Source organism: Moschus berezovskii, chromosome 5, assembly GCF_049115385.1.
Source record: "Moschus berezovskii isolate FMDL1 chromosome 5, NW_MosBer_1.0, whole genome shotgun sequence".
Lineage (NCBI taxonomy): Eukaryota > Metazoa > Chordata > Mammalia > Artiodactyla > Moschidae > Moschus > Moschus berezovskii.
Window position 1 is genome coordinate 80309183 of NC_142464.1, and position 20447 is coordinate 80329629.

Sequence of the window (20447 nt, forward strand, 5' to 3'; positions counted from 1 at the left end):
CACAGCACGCCTGGCCTCCCTGTCCATCACCAACTCCCAGAGTTCACTCAAACTCATGTCCATTGAGTCAGTGATGCCATCCAGCCATCTTACTCTCTGTCGTCCCCTTCTCCTCCTGCCCCTAATCTTTCCCAGCATCAGAGTCCTTTTCCAGTGAGTCAACTCGTCGCATGAGGTGGCCAAAGTATTGGAGTTTCAGCTTTAGCATCAGTCCTTCCAATGAATATTTAGGACTGATTTACTTTAGGATGGACTGGTTGGATCTCCTTGCAGTCCAAGGGACTCTCAAGAGTCTTCTCCAACACCACAGTTCAAAAGCATCAATTCTTTGGCGATCAGCTTTCTTCACAGTCCAACTCTCACATCCATACATGACCACGGGAAAAACCATAGCCTTGACTAGATGGACCTTTGTTGGCAAAGTAATGTCTCTGCTTTTTAATATGCTGTCTAGGTTGGTCATAACTTTCCTTCCAAGGAGTAAGCATCTTTTAATTTCATGGCTGCAATCAGCACCTGCAGTGATTTTGGAGCCCAAAAAAATAAAGTCTGACACCGTTTCCACTGTTTCCCCATCTATGTCCCATGAAGTGATGGGACCAGATGCCATGATCTTTATTTTCTGAATGTTGAGCTTCAAGCCAACCTTTTCACTCTCCTCTTTCACTTTCATCAAGAGGCTTTTGAGTTCCTCTTCACTTTCTGCCATAAGGGTGGTGTCATCTGCATATCTGAGGTTATTGATATTTCTCCCGGCAATCTTGATTCCAGCTTGTGCTTCTTCCAGCCCAGCGTTCCTCATGATGTACTCTGCATATAAGTTAAATAAGCAGGGTGAAATATACAACCTTGACGTACTCCTTTTCCTATGTGGAACCAGTCTGTTGTTTCATGTCCAGTTCTAACTGTTGCTTCCTGACCTGCATACAGGTTTCTCAAGAGGCAGGTCAGGTGGTCTGGTACTCCAATCTCTTTCAGAATATTCCACAGTTTATTGTGATCCACACAGTCAAAGGCTTTAGCATAGTCAATGAAGCAGAAATAGATGTTTTTCTGGAACTCTCTTGCTTTCTCCATGATCCAGCGGATGTTGGCAATTTGATCTCTGGTACCTCTGCCTTTTCTAAAACCTGCTTGAACATCTGGAGGTTCATGGTTCACATATTGCTGAAGCATGGCTTGGAGAATTTTGAGCATGACTTCACTAGCATGTGAGATGAGTGCAATTGTGCGGTAGTTTGAGCATTCTTTGGCATTGCCTTTCTTTGGGATTGGAATGAAGACTGACCTTTTCCAGTCCTGGGGCCACTGCTGAGTTTTCCAAATTTGCTGGCATATTGAGTGCAGCACTTTCACAGCATCATCTTTTAGGATGTGAAATAGCTCAACTGGAATTCCATCACCTCCACTAGCTTTGTTTGTAGTGATGCTTTCTAAGGCCCACTTGACTTCACATTCCAAGATGTCTGGCTCCAGGTGAGTGATCACACCATTGTGATTATCTTGGTCGTGAAGATCTTTTTTGTACAGTTCTTCTGTGTATTCTTGCCACCTCTTATTAATCTTAATAATCTCTAATTAATCTTATCTTAGTCATATCATAATCCCACAAAGGATTTCTTTCCCTGGCTTTTCTTACTATGCAAATTTTTTCTTAAGGAAACAGGTGTCCAGAAAAATTCAGTTATCAGTCTGTTCTTTGGTCTGCCCCAGAGAAGCAGTAAAGCCAAGTAATTTTCTGTGTGACACAGAAATCAGAAAATTATTTACTGCCTAGCTTTCAGAAACAAAGTACCCTTCTGGAATTTGGCCTTTTAAGTATAAATTCTCTTCATAAGGTACAAAACTAGCGTAATCAGAGGGAAGGAGATACTGCTTTTCAAAAACTCCTTAAAGAAATCTTTACAGAATAGATGACTTTGTATTGTTACACATTTTCAAGAGATGGCATTTTAAGAGTAATTTATAAGTAACTTCAAAATATTTACATCCAAACCCAATTTTAAGCCAATAAGTTAGGGGGTTCCCAGAGAAAGAGAACCAGAAATAGCTTTCTTGACATAAGAGAAGCCATTCTGTAATCTAAGCCTGGCCACAATGCTAGCCCTTGAAGGAATATTAATTAGTAATGAATGATCTACAGTCCACAGGGTCGCAAAGAGTCGGACACAACTGAGCGACTGAATGGAACGGAACGGAATGAATGATCTTAAGGGAACAAAGGAATACAGGAACAGAGAAAGGGCAGGCAAACAACAGTGCAGTGAAAGCAGAGTTCCAGTTCCTCCTCAAAGGATATATATAAAATATGCCAGAGTTCTATAGGAAACCAAGGCCCTCTGCTAAGTGGAGAATATGATGATGATGTATGACCTTTTCTCACTTCAATCAAGTAAAGCTTAGACGCTGTTGACCTCTGCCCTACTTTTATACTGAATTCTCCTCTGCTCAAGTCCCTTCATGAATATGCATGTACTCTTAGCTTAAAAATTCCCGAATTTTGCTGTTCGGAGAGATACTGCTTTAGGAAAGATACCGGTGTTCTTACTTGCTGCAAGTAATAATAGATCCTTTCTTCTCCTAATCTTTGGCTTGGTTGTGTCTAACAGCCTGACATCCACCAAGACGCAAACCCATTTTTGTGTAACATCACCTTATATGAGAATATTACATATTCAACAAAAACTTTAAATTCATAAAAACTGTCAACTGGAGTATAGCACCTAGCATAGTATCTGGTAGCATAGATGTTTATTTAATAAATATATGTTAAGTAAAACAGCAAACGCATAATTCAGGTACTCACCATTCTAATCAAAATTTACATATAATTCTTTTCTGATTATCTACCCTTTGGGTCATATTAAGAACAAATGGAATATGGGAATTAAAATATATCAACTCAAGCCACAGAGCACAAAAGTTCTTATCTATTATTTTCAGCAAGTTCTTGTAAGTCATTCTTTTGAGAAAATTATTATTTAGCTGCAACAAATATCTCAGTAGAAATTTAGTTATTCCCAAGATATTTTCAACGAATAAGTGACATCACCACCACACTGATTAAAGTTAATATTGAAAACTCAGCATTAGAATAAAGACAGGAAGAATAGAGGTTAAAGTAGGAGTTGAATATTTAGTTGTTACATATGACAGTCATGACTGACCTGAAAAAATACAGCCATACTAAAATGAAGACATACTTAGAGGTCTCATCCCCACTCTAATCATTGTTGAACAGTGCTCTGGGGCTTCACTTCTTTAGGTTTTAGAACATTTAAAAATAGGCATTAAGTGAGAAAGATGGGGTGGGAGGTTCAAGAGGGAGGGGACATATATATACCTATGGTTGATTCATGCTGCTATACAGCAGAAACCATCACAATATTGTAAATCAATTATCCTCCAAAAATAAACATATTAATAAAACAATTTTTTTTTAAAGTGAGAAAGAGATCACAGGATTTTTATACTTACCGGTAAATGTTCAAGCAATGAAGTTATACTCTCAGACACATATATAATGCTTCCATCTGTCATGATTGCTAAAAAAAAACCATCAAGAGCCTGAAATTAAACACAATGGTCAGTTAAATGAAAAGAAAAAAGTATTTCATAGGACAAACATAAAAATCTAAGATAAATCACAAAGAACTGGAAATTTCTAGAGTACTGTCAAAATATTAGCTTTTCCCCTTTACAATACCTTAGTATCTATCTTAGAGCATTTTAAGATGCTTCTGGAAGAAATATATCACTCTATGACCATTACTGGATGGCAAGTTTGTAAAAGACAGAGACTTAATGTTCTACGTTTATGATATGTTATTATACAACGAGGGTCTTATTTGAAGATGTTAATATTTCCAAAGCACAGATGCCATCAACAATATGTCTTTGGCCAACAAAAGAACACATTATCACCATCACATATATAATATTAACAAAAGTGTATGACTGAAGCACAGGGAGATACATGGGGAACAAACTGAAAGGGAATAAACTGAAAAAATAGAGTGAGGTCAGATCATGGAAGGCTTTGAATTATCAGGGCAAGACATATGAACTTTGTTTAAGAGTGGTCTGGAAGCAATGTGTAAAATGGATTTTGAGGAAAAAGTGAATTAAGAGGAAAATTTCAGTGGCCTTTGGAATAATCAGAGAGGTTAAGGAGAATCCAAATGAAATTAGTAGCAGTAAAAACAGAGAAGAAAGGACTTAGGCAAGCATTAGGAAATGTGATGTTAAGAATTCAGGAAAGGAGTCAGCACAGGGGAACAATACTTAACAAAAAGCAATACTCTATTCATGTCTCACAAAGTTTTTCCATCTGAGAATCCTAGGCACCAAAGTGGAAGCTGAAGAAATGAGATCTGCAAAAATGAAAAGGATGCCAAAGACAAATGTTTGGGGTATTATCTATCTACGGGTATGAGGAAGAGTGAACGTGCCAGAGAAAATGACAGACAGGACAGAATACACTGCTGCTGATGAAGTCAATGGAGGAAAGAATGAGAAAGTGAGTGAGGAGGAAAATGGATGGTTCAGTAAAATATGGGATCAAACAAGACAAGGAATAAAAAAATGAGGACTGAATTTTGCTGACTTTCAAGAGTTATGTCAACAGGAAGGAGTGTCATACTACAATGAGTTTAGAGATGGGTGGATCATCAGAAGGCTATTATACAACACTTTGTTCAAGGTCATGAAAGGACACATTTTGAGAGGACAAAGTATCAAGGGAAGTCATTTTTTTAGAAAAAGTAACTGAAATATATTTTCAGGCTGAGGAAAAGAAGATCCAAAGGAAAAAATGTTGAAGACTTCCCTGGTGGTCCAGTGGCTGAGAATTCGCCTGCCAAGGCAGGGGATATGGGTTTGATCCCTGGGCAGGAAAGATCCCACATGCCATGGGGTAACTAAACCCATGTTTTACAACTACTGAGCCTGCATGCTGCAACTATTGAAGCCTGCACACCTACAGCCCACACTCCACAAGAGAAGCCATGGCAATGAGAAGCCCATGCACTGCAATTAGAGCACAGTCCCCACTCGCTGCAACTAGAGAAAGCCAGCACACAGCAGCCGAGACCCAGAGCAGCCATAAACAAATGAGTAACGTAAAAAAAAAACAAAGATACTAGAGATACAGAGCAGATAAAGTGTATCATAAGAGGAGTTCCTCTTCTATCAAATGGTCATCACACTAAATCTGAATTTCTTGTGTAAGTACAGGGCTCTCTCAAAGGATACAATTCTGGTAAGAACTATACTGTATTTGCACTATTGTATATCTGCAGCACCTGGCAAATGGGTGACACACGGCAAATAAAAAATACTTTCATGTTACTCATGTGTCTGAGAGTCAGAGCAACCTCCCTCTAATTGTAAGTAATTGTTGAGGAATATGGTGGACGTATGGAAAAAGGCATCCCCCCACCTCCCCTTTACTGAGGGAAGACGTCTGGGCATCAGAAAGTAATTAATCTGAGCAGACGCCTGCCTTCCAGAATGGCTCAGACAAACTCATTCCTGGCTAATGTAAGGGGAAGGGATGAAACCTTCTAAGTTAAGCAAATGCATGAAATTTTCACAAAAACTCTTTAGTACAATTAAGCCAGTATTATTTCCTTAGGAAAAGGGTCAAAATGATGTTAAGAACACGCTTTTCTCACATGAAGCTAGACTGTGTCATCTTTGAAAGCAAATTACTATGATGATCTCTTGATAATCTCTACTTGTTCCTCGGAGACCTACTAGGAATTAGGATGCAGCTCTCTTCTGTGAGGTGGATAAAGTAAAATCAGAACTCTTAATGACCTGATCCCACTCCCAGAAGCAGAGCCTGCCCCTTTCTCTTCAGAAGCAGGTAAAGATTCAGCAGAGAAAGGCCTGCATCAGCATTTCGCCAAGTCTCAACACAAGAAAGGATCCAGAGTTCAAACTTCTTTTGAATGGAAGGATGTAATTTTCCAAGAAGGTAGGTACATACACCAAAACAGGAGAGGCTTTGAGGAAGAAGACTCGAGAGATGTGAAACAAGACAGAAGGAAGTCCTTATCTCAAGGCTGAAGACTGTGAAGGTTATCCCTTGTCCACGTTGTATGATAGGAGGGAAAGGGCTCATTAGTTAAAACTCATCTTACTATTTGACATCTACATCTACTTTGCATATATCAAGAGGCCCGTAAACATCTTGGTTGTTTACTTAGTGAGTACTTAATCTGGCAAGACTGAATGGAAGTCCCAAAGAAGGGAACAGAACCTCCTTGAGATGAGGAAGGCAGGGCCCTGGCCCTTCCCTTGTAGAGTACTGGGGAGAGCTGCCAGCTGTCAAGAGGAAAGAACTTTGTACCAGGATATGACTCCATGCAGAGAGAACTTGGTACAGAGGTATGGTAAGGCTAAATTGCCCTTATTTCCTTGGTCAATCTCAACATCCCCAACATGGGTAGAAAAGAATATTCCTTAAGCATCAGAAACAAGAGGGAGAGGGATGGGTGGCAATGCAAGAATGAAGAGAGACAGCCAACACACAAGGTATAAGTGAATTTTAAGATCTTAGCCTCAGTTCTTTAATTAGCTGATTGGACAAGCTACAGTCTCTCCAGGCATCATCCATAAAATGAAGAGCTTGAGTTGGATGACCCCAGTTCTTCTGCTAGCGGCTCTAACATTCCTAGACACAACCTACATCTGAAATTCTGCTGAAAAGGGCATCCAGACTGCCTAACTGTAATCTGATCAACATGATAAACTAACAACAACACAACTAGGTTAGCTGAACCCAAGTTACAATACACACAATTATACATATCCTTCAATCTTGGCATATGAACATTAAAATGCCTACTTAGCAGTTGCAAATATTCACTAAAAATCAAAAATATGCTTCACATATTAAAGTTAGTAAATGTAATAATTTTCAGGAATGTAATTTCAAAAGCTGTGAGGATAATCATGAGAAAACTAATTTATAGTTTCAAAATTAACATGTTTAAATATTCTGTTATATATAAGATTATAAACTCTAGACTCTTTGATTTAGTTATTTTTAATACTACATATGTACTACATGTGTCTTCACAATTAAGTTAAAATCTGTTCACTGTAAAGAAAAATTTGAAGACAATTATTCTTGATTTAGCTTATTATTGAATAGGTAATTTACCTTCCTAAGTTTCTGATATCTATATCATTATAGATATCTATACAATATCTATAATGTAATGTATAGATATTACATTAATTTATAAAATTTATAAGAAAATTTGGGGGGACTTCCTGGCAGTCGAGCAGTTAGGATTCTACACTTTCACTGCAGGGGGTGCGGGTTCGATCCCTGGTTAGAGAAATAAGATCCTGCATGCTGCTCAGTGTGGCAAAAAAGGTCAAAAAAAATAAATGAAGAAAAATTATTAAAAAAAAGAAAATTTTCACACCAATAATGCAGGGTAAGTAAAGAGTTTATGACTGAGACGTCTCTGGTGTCTAGTCGTTAAAAACCTGCCTTGCAGTGCAGGGGACACAGGTTCAATCCTTAGTCAGGGAAGTAAGATCCCATGTGCCTGGTAGCAACTAAGCTTGCTAGCCACAATCTGAGCCCTTGCACCCTAGAGCCTGCATGTCACAGCTAGAGAGTCCATGCACCACAAAGAGGATCCCACATGCTACAACTAAGACCCAACACAACCAAATGAACAAAAAGGTTTTTAAAAGGATTTATGATAACACAGATGGTATTGAATCATGGCACTGAGAAATAAAGAAAAATTTAAAGAACAATTAAATGAGTTGATTTCTTCTTGGGGTTACAAACATTAGCTTGCTTGCACCCTTTCATAAATGTATTACTTAATCTAAAGAGATAATTTTGGACAATGTCAAACTCATTTTTAGAGAAGAAAAAATTAATTGGAACTATTATTTGGTTTGTAACTTGTGTCCACTAATTTAAAGAGCTAATTGCTGGTTACCAAGCTCAAAGTTCTGTCCCACAGCTCACTTTCACTGAAAAGAAGTGCCATGAGCAGCAGTGGGCACAGGGACTGGGGCCACAGGGATCAGAGGCTAGTTTCCCTGCAAAGAATCCTGGCTCAGGATTAGTTTTATTCTGAGCAAATTTCATAATCCCTTTGCTCAATTTCCTCATCTGAAAGTAAGAAAGGAATACTAATAGTATATCTTCATAAGATTACTGTGAGGATTCAGTGAGGTAATAATAGTATGTAAGATGTGCTCCGGAGAAGGCAATGGCAAGCCACTCCAGTACTCTTGCCTAGAAAATCCCATGGATGGAGCAGCCTGGTAGGCTGCAGTCCATGGGGTCGCTAAGGGTTGGACCCGACTGAGCGACTTCACTTTCACTTTTCACTTTCACACACTGGAGAAGGAAATGGCAACCCACTCCAGTGTTCTTGCCTGGAGAATCCCAGGGACGGGGGAGCCTGGTGGGCTTCCATCTATGGGGTCACACAGAGTCGGACACGACTGAAGTGACTTAGCAGCAGCAGCAGCAGCAGCAAGATGTGCTCAGTTATTTTTTTCAGATTTTAAGCATGGCTTTAAGTATATATACAATGTATTTACACTCAAATAAATTTTCATATGGTGACATTTCTGCTGAATATATAAAGACAATCCAGCAATTAACTGTTCTACCTAGTAAAAACAGAAAAATAATTCAGCAAAGGACTGTTGCTTCGGACTTTAGTGAACATGCAAAGACACGTGAGACATAGTTCTTACATACACATATACCACAGAGATACATGCTTAAAGTCTAAAATAACAAACCTGAACAAACAGAATAAGAAATGCCAATTATTTAACAATCTCTTCAATTGTTTTCTTCTACTCCTTCTGTCTCTGGCTTCTTTTGCTTATCTACTTTTCTTGTCCTTAACTGTTAACACCCAAGTATAACACCACCTTTATTTATTATTAGTTTTTTTGGGGGGAAAAAAGCTTTCATAGAAATCTGATACTGAACTCTGTACTTTGTGTGCATGAAGATATCCTTATTAATCTAAACTGGAAATGTTTAAAAAGTAAACCTGATAGGTATGAGTGACTCAAAATTTTTGTGGATTTTATAACTGATTGTGTGACCATATTAAGTTTTGCAATTCTAAGTAAATATGATCTGAACTGTATTCAAAATTAATTCTGTCATGGAAGAACATCTACTTTTAGAAGGAAAACCTTTTAGAAGTTTCTATTTAAAATGAGAAGAGTTGCCTTTCAATGTATATTTCATTATTTTAATATTTTCAAAATACTTCATTTAGTATCATTTTATGCTGTGTTTAGGTGGATTTTAATTTGTTGAAAAAAATCCTACTGTCCAATAAAATAATTTCATAATATTTACTATGTGATGAATAATATATTTTATTTTTCATTTAAATGTTAGTGTTATCCAGGTAGAGAACTTGTTAGTTATAGGTTTATGACTTATTAAGCCTCTCAAAAATTCAGATGATATTGAAAGCACAAAGATTTGGCATTATTTTACCACATACAGTACTATGTTATTACAATACTTACATCAGTTAACTTAAATGAATAGTTGGTTGACTTACACTGAATTAAGATTTTTCAGTATTAACTAATACTGTTAAATCTATACTAGAATTGGTAACCCCTGTGATTTCTTAAGAAAATAAAACTTTTCAAAAATTAATCTGGACATACCTCTAGCATTAATTGTGTAAACTCTTCATTACTAAGGAATGTAGGTTTCCAGTCCTGTCGAATTTCACTAGCGTCTGACTGTGCAGTGATTTCTGTAAACAGATTGACACATTAGTGGCACTAATTAAAGAGGAGAGCCATAGTCAATAACATTTATTGGTCCAGGTAGGTATCAGGAGTTCCAAATTCTGGTATGATGAAATATTTGAGCTAATGTAGCAGGTCATCTGCTTGAATAATTTGGATAACTTTAAGACTAGTTTCTTGAAAATGCCAGTCTCTGAATTTTCTCTGGGGAGAAAATTTGAGAATCTTTGTTCCTGACTGTCCTGCGATTGCTTCCTGCTTTACACAATGATCAAATAAGAATCAGAATAAGCAGACTAGATCAATCATTAGAAATACATTCTTTCCCCTTTCTTTCCCTTTCAAACAGCAGTACCTAGAACAGACCTAAGGACATAAACCTGGAGGAAAGGAGCCAAGGAGATCAGTCAGTCTGCTTTTAAAAAAGAATTAGTTTAGGCCTGCCTATTGCCAGGCAGAGATTCTTCCCAGTCTAAGGTGTTGTATTCTTAATTAATCAAAGAGACTAAATTAAAATTCTAGGCAAAAACCTTATAGTAATAAACCCAGAGTGATTCTGCTCTGTGTCCTCTGTCATGTTTTCTTAGTGGTAGGAAGCTGGTCAAAATTTGGAGATACCCTCACTTTCGGCACATATTTTAACACAATTATTATAGTTTATTTTGCAACATACTTCTTATGGATTGTTATAAAAAGCTATTCATAAATGATGAAATCTGTACTTAGGCAATATTTTTTCAAATTTAAATGCAGACATATTAAAACAACCAAGTAAAATTAAAATACATATCATAGATTTTACTCCACAAAATATACTCTATCTTGCAGTGGAAAATATGGACTAAGTTGTTTTGATTTCTCTATTACCAGATATATAAATATAGCATAAAAAATTGGCACCTCAAATTTGGCATATTGGAAATGTCTGTATTAGATATGAATAATTACAGCTACTAATTCTGTAGAATATAATCATGCTTTTCAAATTCACATCAATTATATACATTTAGAAAAAAGGACTTAAATCCATAAACAAATTCCATCAAGTTTAGCTAAACCCAGGTTTATTTTTAGAGTAATAAGTACGTAAGAATTACCTTTCAATTTCAGGTAAATTTTAATTTCGTGAGAACCATAAGGCCAACTTTTAAAAAAAAATCTGAATGCCAAAATTAGTCCTCTATTGTCAGGGGGAAATAATTATGCATGCATATCATTTCATTCAACAATCATTTACTGAACTGCTACATGTTTGAGGAATGAGTGCACTAACAAAGGACAAAGAAACTAGTGAGAATACCATTTGTAGAGATAGAATGTAATGACAACTTAGGCAGTAAAAATGAACACCAGCAATTTTGACACATTACTAGAAGAATCAACAAAATGTGGCAACTGTGATACTGTACACTAAAGAAGATGAAAAAATGCAAAACTCTTCTCAGGTTTGAGTCCCAGGGGAGTGAAAGGATTATGGAGTGAAAATGGAAAACTGAAAGAAAGAGATGACTCAACAAAATGAAAATGAATTCAATTTTAGATGCGTTGAGTCTAAGAACATTCAAAACCAAAGATCCAGAAGTTACCTGGAAATGAAAAACTGTAAAGTCTGCATCTAAAAACACAGACTTAGGAGTTTAACAGAGAGGCAAAACCAAGGGTAAGAGCATAGAGAAAGCATGAATACAAGATAAGACCTAGAGAAACGTCATGGTCAGAGGGCAGAAAGAGGAAAGAAGTTAGCTCGGTTGGGAGAGAGAGGTGAATGAAGAAGTTCAGTGTATCTCAGAAAAAGGAAAAAGAAAGCCAGTGGAGGGCAGGTAAAAATTTCCAGTGCTTCAGAGATGCAGAAGAGGATGAGGTACAAGAAAGAGCTACTGCTTTACTGGCAGCAGAGAGGGTGGGGGTCATGGTATTAATAAAATTAACAAAAATAATTTTAAACAGTGGTGAAGCATACACCAGGCTAGTAATATATTACAGAGTGAGCTAGCAAGAAACAAAAGCACTAGTTACAAATTCTCTTTTGAGAAGTTCTGTAGTTTATTTGCATCTGAAAAAGGAAATGTCCTTCTACAAGTTTTTCACCTATTTTCTATTAAGTAGCATCTGTTAAGTACCAAAATACTTACTATTCTCTAAAATTTCCTTTCCATGACGTATTTACTCAAAGTGATTTTCTTTAACAAATAATCACTTTAACACCATGTTTATTTCCTAGTCACTGAAGTAATCTGTTTAAATTACATATCTCATGATCTGACTCGATTCTCTTCCAAATACACTCATAACTTTCCAACTCAATTCTATGCTCCAGTTAAACTGACCTCTCCTTGCTTCTCTGGTTTTACACGTTACTCCCTCCATGTGAAATGCTGTTTTCCTTAAGATAAAAGGAAGACTCAGTTGAAAAATCAACTGGTTTTATGACTTCTCTGACACATTCTTTCCTCTGTATTCTCACATAAATATTCTTTACAAGCACCACTCATATTATAATTACTTGCATTGTAATTAGCTATTTATATATTATTTGTCTCCCTTGGTTTGAGTTACTTGAGGGTCAGAACTATTACCCTGCACCACAAGAATCTAGGCTATGTGTGTTAGTCGCTCAGTCATGTCTGACTCTTTGCAACCTCATGGACTGTAGCCCGCCAGGCTCCTCTGTCCACAGGGATTCTCCAGGCAAGAATACTGGAGCGTGTCACCATGCCCTCCTCCAGGGGATCTTCCCAACCCAGGAACTGAACTCAGGTCTCCCGCATTGCGGGGAGATTCTTTACCACCTGAGCCACCAGGGAAGCCAAGGATATAGTAGGCACTAAATAAATGTTTGTTGAATGAAAGAAAGATCATACCCGGGAATCATTAAAAGGCAATTGTTTCTTTCTCTTAAAAAAAGGTTAGGAAGCATCCAGTCTCAAGCATCACTGACAAGATTCTATCACATTATGCCTTAAGAGAGAGTCTGTTATTTTTTTTAAAAAATCCATTTTACAAAGTTAAAAATGTACCTTTATGTTTTCGTAAAAAATCGATGCTCTTCTGTAGAACAGTAGATTTGTCCATTTTTCTAGCATTACCAGGAAGCATGGATCCCAGTTCTTTAATGAGAACATTAAACTGATCTCTACGTTTCTTTTCAGATTTGTTTCTAGATACTCTGATGGAATAAAAAATTACATAAGCAGCTTTCAAACAATCCATTTAACTACACAAATAGTTTAATACAATGCTCAATATGGACATGACCACAGAGCACATACTTCTGTGACTACAAATGGTAAAGAATGTTCATATTCTAGGTTACCAACAATATAGTTAATTAGGACAGTAATTTTTCTTCTTGGCTTAACCACTAAAGAAACTTTTACATATTAAGCACCTGGCATATCTGTTTTTAAGACAAATGATATTCAAATCTCAAGTTTTACTGAATCTAATAATTATCAAGAATTTGTGTTTCCCTTACAAGGCTATTATTATTATTACTGAGATAGTTTGTGAAAGTACATATAAAATATAAATACAAATTATTAAAAATCACTGAATAGGAGAAAGTTATCTCCTGTAAGCTTTAAATTATAAACAGAAATCTAAAGATGAAAATCTCTCTACCCTCAGGCTTACCCACACATTCGTCCTCTTTACTCCTCTATCCCAGCCTCTAATACAGAGCTGTAACCACTTGCTTACATAGCTATCTCTTCACTGGGCTGTGGGCTTCTTGATAGCAGAGCCCAAATTTTTCCATCTAAGCACTTAAGCATAATACCTAACAAACAGTAAGTGCTCAAAATATATGTGCTAAATGAATAATTCCCACTGTTCTATGTGAAGCAGTAACCAGGAGCAAATGCTTAGTTGCACTGAGAACTTGTAAGATAAATACAATTATTTACAGAGAAACTAATCATTCTGTAACATTTCTAACTATGCTTTTGTGAAGTCAGACTTTAGAATTCAGTTTTTGTTTAAACAAAGTATACTACTTTCCCAAAAGGTCAGAGGATAATTCTATTAATTTAATTTTTTTCAGTAAAGAAAGAGCATTTATTCCATATTAGTACTGGGAAGAAATACAAAAAAACCTCTTAAGAAACATAATAGAAATTAACTGACCCCCTCACCAAACACTAAACTCTTTGTTACAATGATAGAGACTGTGCTAACAAGGGCTAGGAATACTGGACAAAGATAACCCCTTTCAAGAAATTCACCTAAATCCTATGGAAACTCCTAAGTGTGCTAAATTGAATCATGAAGGCTGAGTGAGAAAGGGGGCGGGGGTGGTATTGGTGTGTGAGAAGACCATTCCAGACACAGGAAACTTGTACAAAGATGAAAACCTATCACAAGTAGCTCAGCATGGCTAATGTGGCTAGAGTACAGGCTTTCTGTGCCCAAGTATGCTGGAGTCGGGGGTGTGGGTGGTGGGCAGTTCAGAATAATAATTACTCAGAAAAAAAATCATTAAGTTTTTATGCTACACAAAAGGATTTTAGTTTTAGTGAAAGTCATTAAATAGTGAAAGGTACTGAAAGGTTTTAAGCAAAGAAATGCCATGAACAGAACTGATTGTTAGTAAGACCATTCCAGCAACTGAGTAATGAAAGAATCAATGCTTGGTAAAACAATTCATTTAACAAAAGCTACTGAAAAGTTACTGTATGCCAAACAAGACTGAAGGCCAGATGACCATTTAGGAGGCAACTGCAATATCCTAGGCTATAAACCTGTGGTGGCAGTGTTAACACAGCAGTGTGGGTCTGAGGATTAATAGGCAGAACTAGCAATTCTAGGTAAATCAGATTTGGAGTGAGGAAGCAAAAGAAAAATCGAAAAGAATTTCCAAGTTACCATGCAATAAAACATGAGATATTAGTTTGGGTGGAGAGATGATTTGGGGAGAATTTAAATATGCTGAAATTGCTTGTTTGACATTTTAAAGGACATATACTAGAGGAAGTGAGTCAGATCTAGTTCTACTCCTCTAGAAAGGAGTAAGCAGGAAATAAGCACCAGAAAATTAGTATCCATGAAATATCTGAAGACATGTGTAGAAGGTAAAATTTAGAGCCATTATTGTATATTTATATGCTAGGCATTATTGGAAACATTTATGAAATTTCATTTAATTCCTATGAAGTAGATCTTATTATTTTTCATTTTATAGGTGTGACAACTCAGGCATAAAAGAGAATATGCCCAGGATCATACAGTTACCATGAAGTAATCATTTAAAACCGGCATTTTAACTCAAGTGTAAGAAATACATGGAAATCAAATATCACTGCCAATTCTACCACTGGATCACACTCATTAAAGCAACTTTACTTCATGTTACACTCAGGTTGGAAGTACTCAGCCCTTGTGATGACCTCAAAAATAACAGCTCATAGATGTCAGAGCCCAATGCAGTCTGGGTAATTCTGACAGCATTATTATGAGGTCTTCTTTCTCCAAGATTTACCACAACCACAGTATTTTTGGTCCCCCAGAAATATGATCAAACCTTCGAAGTCTCTGCAAACAGAAAACCCTTAGCTCACCTTATCTATCTATAAATCTGGCCTTTAAATCTGTCCAAGTTAACTCCTCAAAGTTCTGCCTCTTCATTCAGGCAAGATTGATTATTCCCACCTTAACAGTGACTTTCAGTTCAGTTCAGTTCAGTCGCTCAGTTGTGTCCGACTCTTTGCGACCCCATGAATCACAGCACATCAGGCCTCCCTGTCCATCACCAACTCCCGAAGTTCACTCAAACTCATGTCCACAGAGTCGGTGATGCCATCCAGCCATCTCATTCTCTGTCATCCCCTTCTCCTCCCGCCCTCAATCCTTCCCAGCATCAGAGTGACTTTACCTCTACCCTAAAATATTTTATAGAAACTTTCTCCCACTAGACTGAAAGGAAAGGAGTTATCCTATATATATTTAGCTTCAAGTACAGGTCTTTTTACTTGAATAAAGTTATAAAGCTTTCCTCAAAATTTTCCTTATCTCAGTACCTTTTATTTTGCTAAAACAGACATTTAGGAAGTATTATTTATTACATGTTTATTTTTTGTTTCTGAATGTAATGCTACAACACCCTCTACCCTCATCTAAGCAACCACATAGTTCAATATGTCTGGGAAAAACCCAGAAAAGTACTGCTCACTCTCAATGACTACAAACTTAGCTGGAATGCTATCTGGACCCTCCCTCCTGCTACTTTAATTACCATCCAGGCCCATAGTTAATGTTAAACCCTCACCATCACCACCATGGCTCCAGACGCCATCCACTCACCTACTTGATGACACCTCTCCATCAGTTCTCCCTGTCCTCCCCCATCATCTATTTTCCCTTCTCTTGGAGAATGGAGGCATGTCAAAAGACACAGAGAAGCCAACCCTGAAAGACCTCCAAATGCCAAAGCTGGAACAAACCAAGCAACTGAATAAATAACACAGCACTGGAGTATAAGATCCCCCCACGGGAGGTGAAACTTAATTCTCCCATCTCTGCTCTGAAGGTGTGCTATACTAGATAAATTGCTTCCAAAGAATAGAGTAGGTTAAGGAAAAATAGTAACTACAATGATGACTCTAGGCAAACCCTCCCTTAGCAAGTGACTGAAGGCTTACATCCCCAGTGATGTCATGTAAATACTATGTGCCATAATGTGATGTGGTGAAAAAGGCACTTATAGAGGAAAATTTTATTTAATTTATAAACTACATACTTATATCCTCAGCTCTTCTACTTTCTAACGTATCTAAGTTCTCAAGGCAGACAGCTTTTGGAAATCACTGATTTACTATTTACCGTTACATTTACTTGTTACTTTTTTCTTTTTTTACTATATTACATCATAAGTTTAACTACCTTTTTGCTTTGTCCTTGTCATCTTCTTCCACCAACCCATCAAAAATACTACCATTATCTCTAAAAGAAAAAGAAAAAAACAGAAAATAAGAGCAGATTCACTAAGCAACAGCAATACTAAAACAAAACGTAAATCAATCAGTCACAGCCTAGGATCTTTGTAGAGTTACAGATTGCACAAATTCAAACCCAATAACTATTAATACAGACAAAGTTCAACCATGTTTTACATTTTAAAAAGTTTATCAGAATAAACAAGAATTTAACCAAAAGTTAAATATCTTATTTCAAACTTTTGGTAACTAGTGAAAACCTAGAGAAAATCAGTGTATTTGCCATTATAAAAATGATTCACTTAAAATCATAGCAGCACATTTTAAAAACAGATATTTACTTTATAAAACACAACTCACTCAGAAACATCACAGTACCTAGCAGTAAACTCATACTGATACAACCTCATTTACTACTGATTCATCTGACAAACATTTTTTTTGCTGTTAGCACTCTCGTGCCACACTCTGTTCTAGACGTGGCTACCAAGCAGTTAGCAAGACATAGGTCCCTGCTCCCCTACAGCTTACTTTCTAGTAGAAAAAAACAAATCAACATGAAAACGGATGAGCTGTTTTTTACTTTTAAAGCAGCGATGTTCTTATTACTGAGTGGTTATTTTAGTCTGTGTGGTTAGGGAAGGACTTGAAGTGGGAACATTTGAGCTGAGATCTAAAAGACAAGAAGGGGTTGGTGATGGGAAGACCGAAGGGAAGAGCATTCTAACAAAAGTCTCTCTGAAATCTAGAGACCTGGTGGTCCCTAGACCACCCAATCTAAGGTCCCTAACTCCTTAACCTAAGGGGCAATATTAAATAGTTTCAAGTGACTTCTGATCTTTTACATGAACTCACTATTGATTCCTTTAACCTCATCTCTCTGTGGCCTATAAAGTGCCTATGAATCCCACAATTGAGATCATCTACAAATCTTCTATCATAGCAAAGTTTTGGGGTTCCATGTAAACACTAAAATTTATAAAAAATTCTACATGTAAATGCACATCATTGAGGAGAGAGTCCATTAACTTTCATGACATTCAGAGAGAAAATGAACTCATATTAAGAACCACTGCTTTATGTCTGAATACTCTGATGTCATCCCTAGATGTCATACGATCTAGAATGGGAACTGGAAATCATTCAAAAGCACAACACTGAAATCATATTTAATGCCTCAGGAATAGTGAAGAAACATTCTTTCTGAGAAGAATACTACACATAGATTCCACTTGAAACTACTGCACAGCCCAAATCTATGGCAGGGCTCCCTGAGGAAACTCCTTGCCCTTCAGGTCTTAAGCTCTGATAAAGTATGTACCTTCACTATTTACTTCACAGAAAAGGGAAGGAAGCTGCCTCTAGATGTCAAAAGACATTTCTGTGAACAAGTCTAGCTATAAAATTCTTAAACGATCCCCTAAGGAAAAATCACACAGTATAGTAAAATAAAAGCACAGGAACTTTAGAGTCAGAGAGATCAACACGGGTCATAACTCCAGCTTATCATTTACTGCTGCTGCTGCTAAGTCACTTCAGTCGTGTCCAACTCTGTGTGACCCCACAGACGGAAGCCCACCAGGCTCCCCCATCCCTGGGATTCTCCAGGCGAGAACACTGGAGTGGGTTGCCATTTCCTTCTCCATGTGTGAAAGTGAAAAGTGAAAGTGAAGTCACTCAGTCGTGTCCGACCCCTAGCAACCCCACGGACTGCAGCCCACCAGGCTCCTCCATCCATGGGATTTTCTAGGCAAGAGTACTAGAGTGGCTTGCCATTGCCTTCTCCGTATCATTTACTATGTGACCTTAAAACAAGCTATTTAACCTCTCTGACCTACAGATCCCTCATCGGTAAAATCTCATGGAATTATTGTGAAGTTAAACGAAGTTAAAACACAAAAAGTGCTCTGTATGTTAGCTGTCGGAGTAGGTATTTTTAAAAAGCTGTCACTGTATTTCATCAAATTTAAGATACCACTGATGATAAGACTTATTATGTCCACTAAAAGTGAAAGTGAAGTTGCTCAGTCGTGTCTGACCCTTTGCAACCCCGTGGACTGTAGCCTACCAGGCTCCTCCATCCATGGGATTTTCCAGGCAAGAATACTGGAGTGGGTTGCCATTTCCTTCTCTAGGAGATCTTCCCGATCCAAGGACTGAACCTGGGCCTCCTGCATTGCAGGCAGACGCTTTACTGTCTGAGCCACCAGGGAAGTCCATTATTATGTCCACTAAGAAATTTAAAACTACTACCAATTAAACTCTGATAAGCCTACTCTAAGATGAATTCTAGTGTCAAACATGTTAAAAGGTAAAAAAAAAAAGTTAAAGAAGTCTTAAAATCCAAGAAACAAGGCGGCCTAGCCTTTACTAAGAGTAAGATTTAAAGATTATAATTATAAAGAACATCAATACTGTATATTAACGCATATATATGGAATTTAGAAAAATGGTAACCTGAACCCTGTATAAGAGACTGCAAAAGAGACATAGGCATTTAGAACAGTCTTTGGGACTCTGTGGGAGAGGGTGAAGGTGGAATGATTGGGGAGAATGGAATTGTAGCATGTATATTATCATAAGTGACCAGTCCAGGTTCGACGCATAAATTTTCCTCTGTTCAAAAAAAAAAAAAAAACAAATAGAAATCCACACATATTCATATAAGAGGAAATAACTCAGGTAATGCATTCTCAATACATTTTAAAATTCATTCTGTTATATTCTTTTTTATTCCCCAAGTCTTGGCAATTTAATTTTGTATTGGTGACCCATGTTGATGTTGTTAAATCATTACTCTTTCATATTTCTATATAATTTTCTTTAGATTTTCACAAAATTTTGTTACATACAGTTGTTTTGAAAAAAAATAAAAATAAAATTGCAAAGGAAAAAAAAAATAAAGATTATAATTCCAGCTAACGAAATCCTATTAATAATTACAGTTAACTCTTATAAGTCACACATGCTAATATGTTTAACGGGCTGAAGTTAGGACCAATATAGATAAGGAGATAGATGATTCCAGAAAATGCCAAGGAAACCCCTGAAACTGTCATAATTCCTTTCAGAACAGTTCTGACCAAATCACTCAAAATTACAGCTCAAGATCCATTCAGAACACAAGCCACATGCTGTTGACTTTGGCTCTAGATAATACATTTTACTATTACATGTCATTTGCTCAATACAGAAGGTAAGTATGATAGTATTAATGATTAAGCATAATACTTCTTTTTCAGTGATACAGACCATTACTCTAACAGTGAATTTTTAAAATAGCTTTACATAATTCAAAATAAATGAGTCTCTAAAAACATACCTGTCAACAAGTGAGCTCATTTTACTACAGCTTACGGTAAACAACATAACATGTTACGTTTTCGTCTTGTGGTAGACATTTGTACTTCTCCTTGAGTGGAAGGAAAAGTAAATAAATGGTCATTAGTTTTCCAAAAAACTTATTTCTACAAACACAGTATTAAATAATTTGAGAAACACTATAAGTTTATCATAGAGATTTCAAAATATTTTGTTTCTACAAAGGGCTAGAACATTATTTTCAAGAAAATAATCTTTAGCTGAGGCACATTTGAGGTTTTGTTTTGTTTTCTTCTATAAAAAGAGCTACAGAGGAAAAAAAAATTGAAGATCATAATCCATTTCCTTTCTATAATAAAGTAATCAAAAAGCCACTATATTCAGTATAGATTATAACTATATAACTATGTTAAG

General features: G+C 36.7%; 1 protein-coding gene across 7 annotated transcripts in view; it reads right to left on the bottom strand.

The window, feature by feature from the left end:
* The window catches only part of CLOCK (clock circadian regulator), a 126036-nt gene that overhangs the window by 47236 nt on the left and 58353 nt on the right, over positions 1–20447 (bottom strand). For 6 of the 7 annotated variants that reach the window (XM_055434509.2, XM_055434511.2, XM_055434513.2 and 3 more), the window contains 5 exons: positions 20035–20124; positions 16660–16719; positions 12801–12949; positions 9697–9788; positions 3478–3567 (listed from right to left, as the gene is read on the bottom strand). In XM_055434509.2, the coding sequence (XP_055290484.1) occupies positions 3478–3567; positions 9697–9788; positions 12801–12949; positions 16660–16719; positions 20035–20081 (438 nt within the window). In that variant the 5' untranslated portion in view covers positions 20082–20124. Of the gene's footprint in view, positions 1–3477; positions 3568–9696; positions 9789–12800; positions 12950–16659; positions 16720–20034; positions 20125–20447 lie in introns of those variants that run through there. The other variant, XM_055434514.2, reaches the window with a different exon arrangement.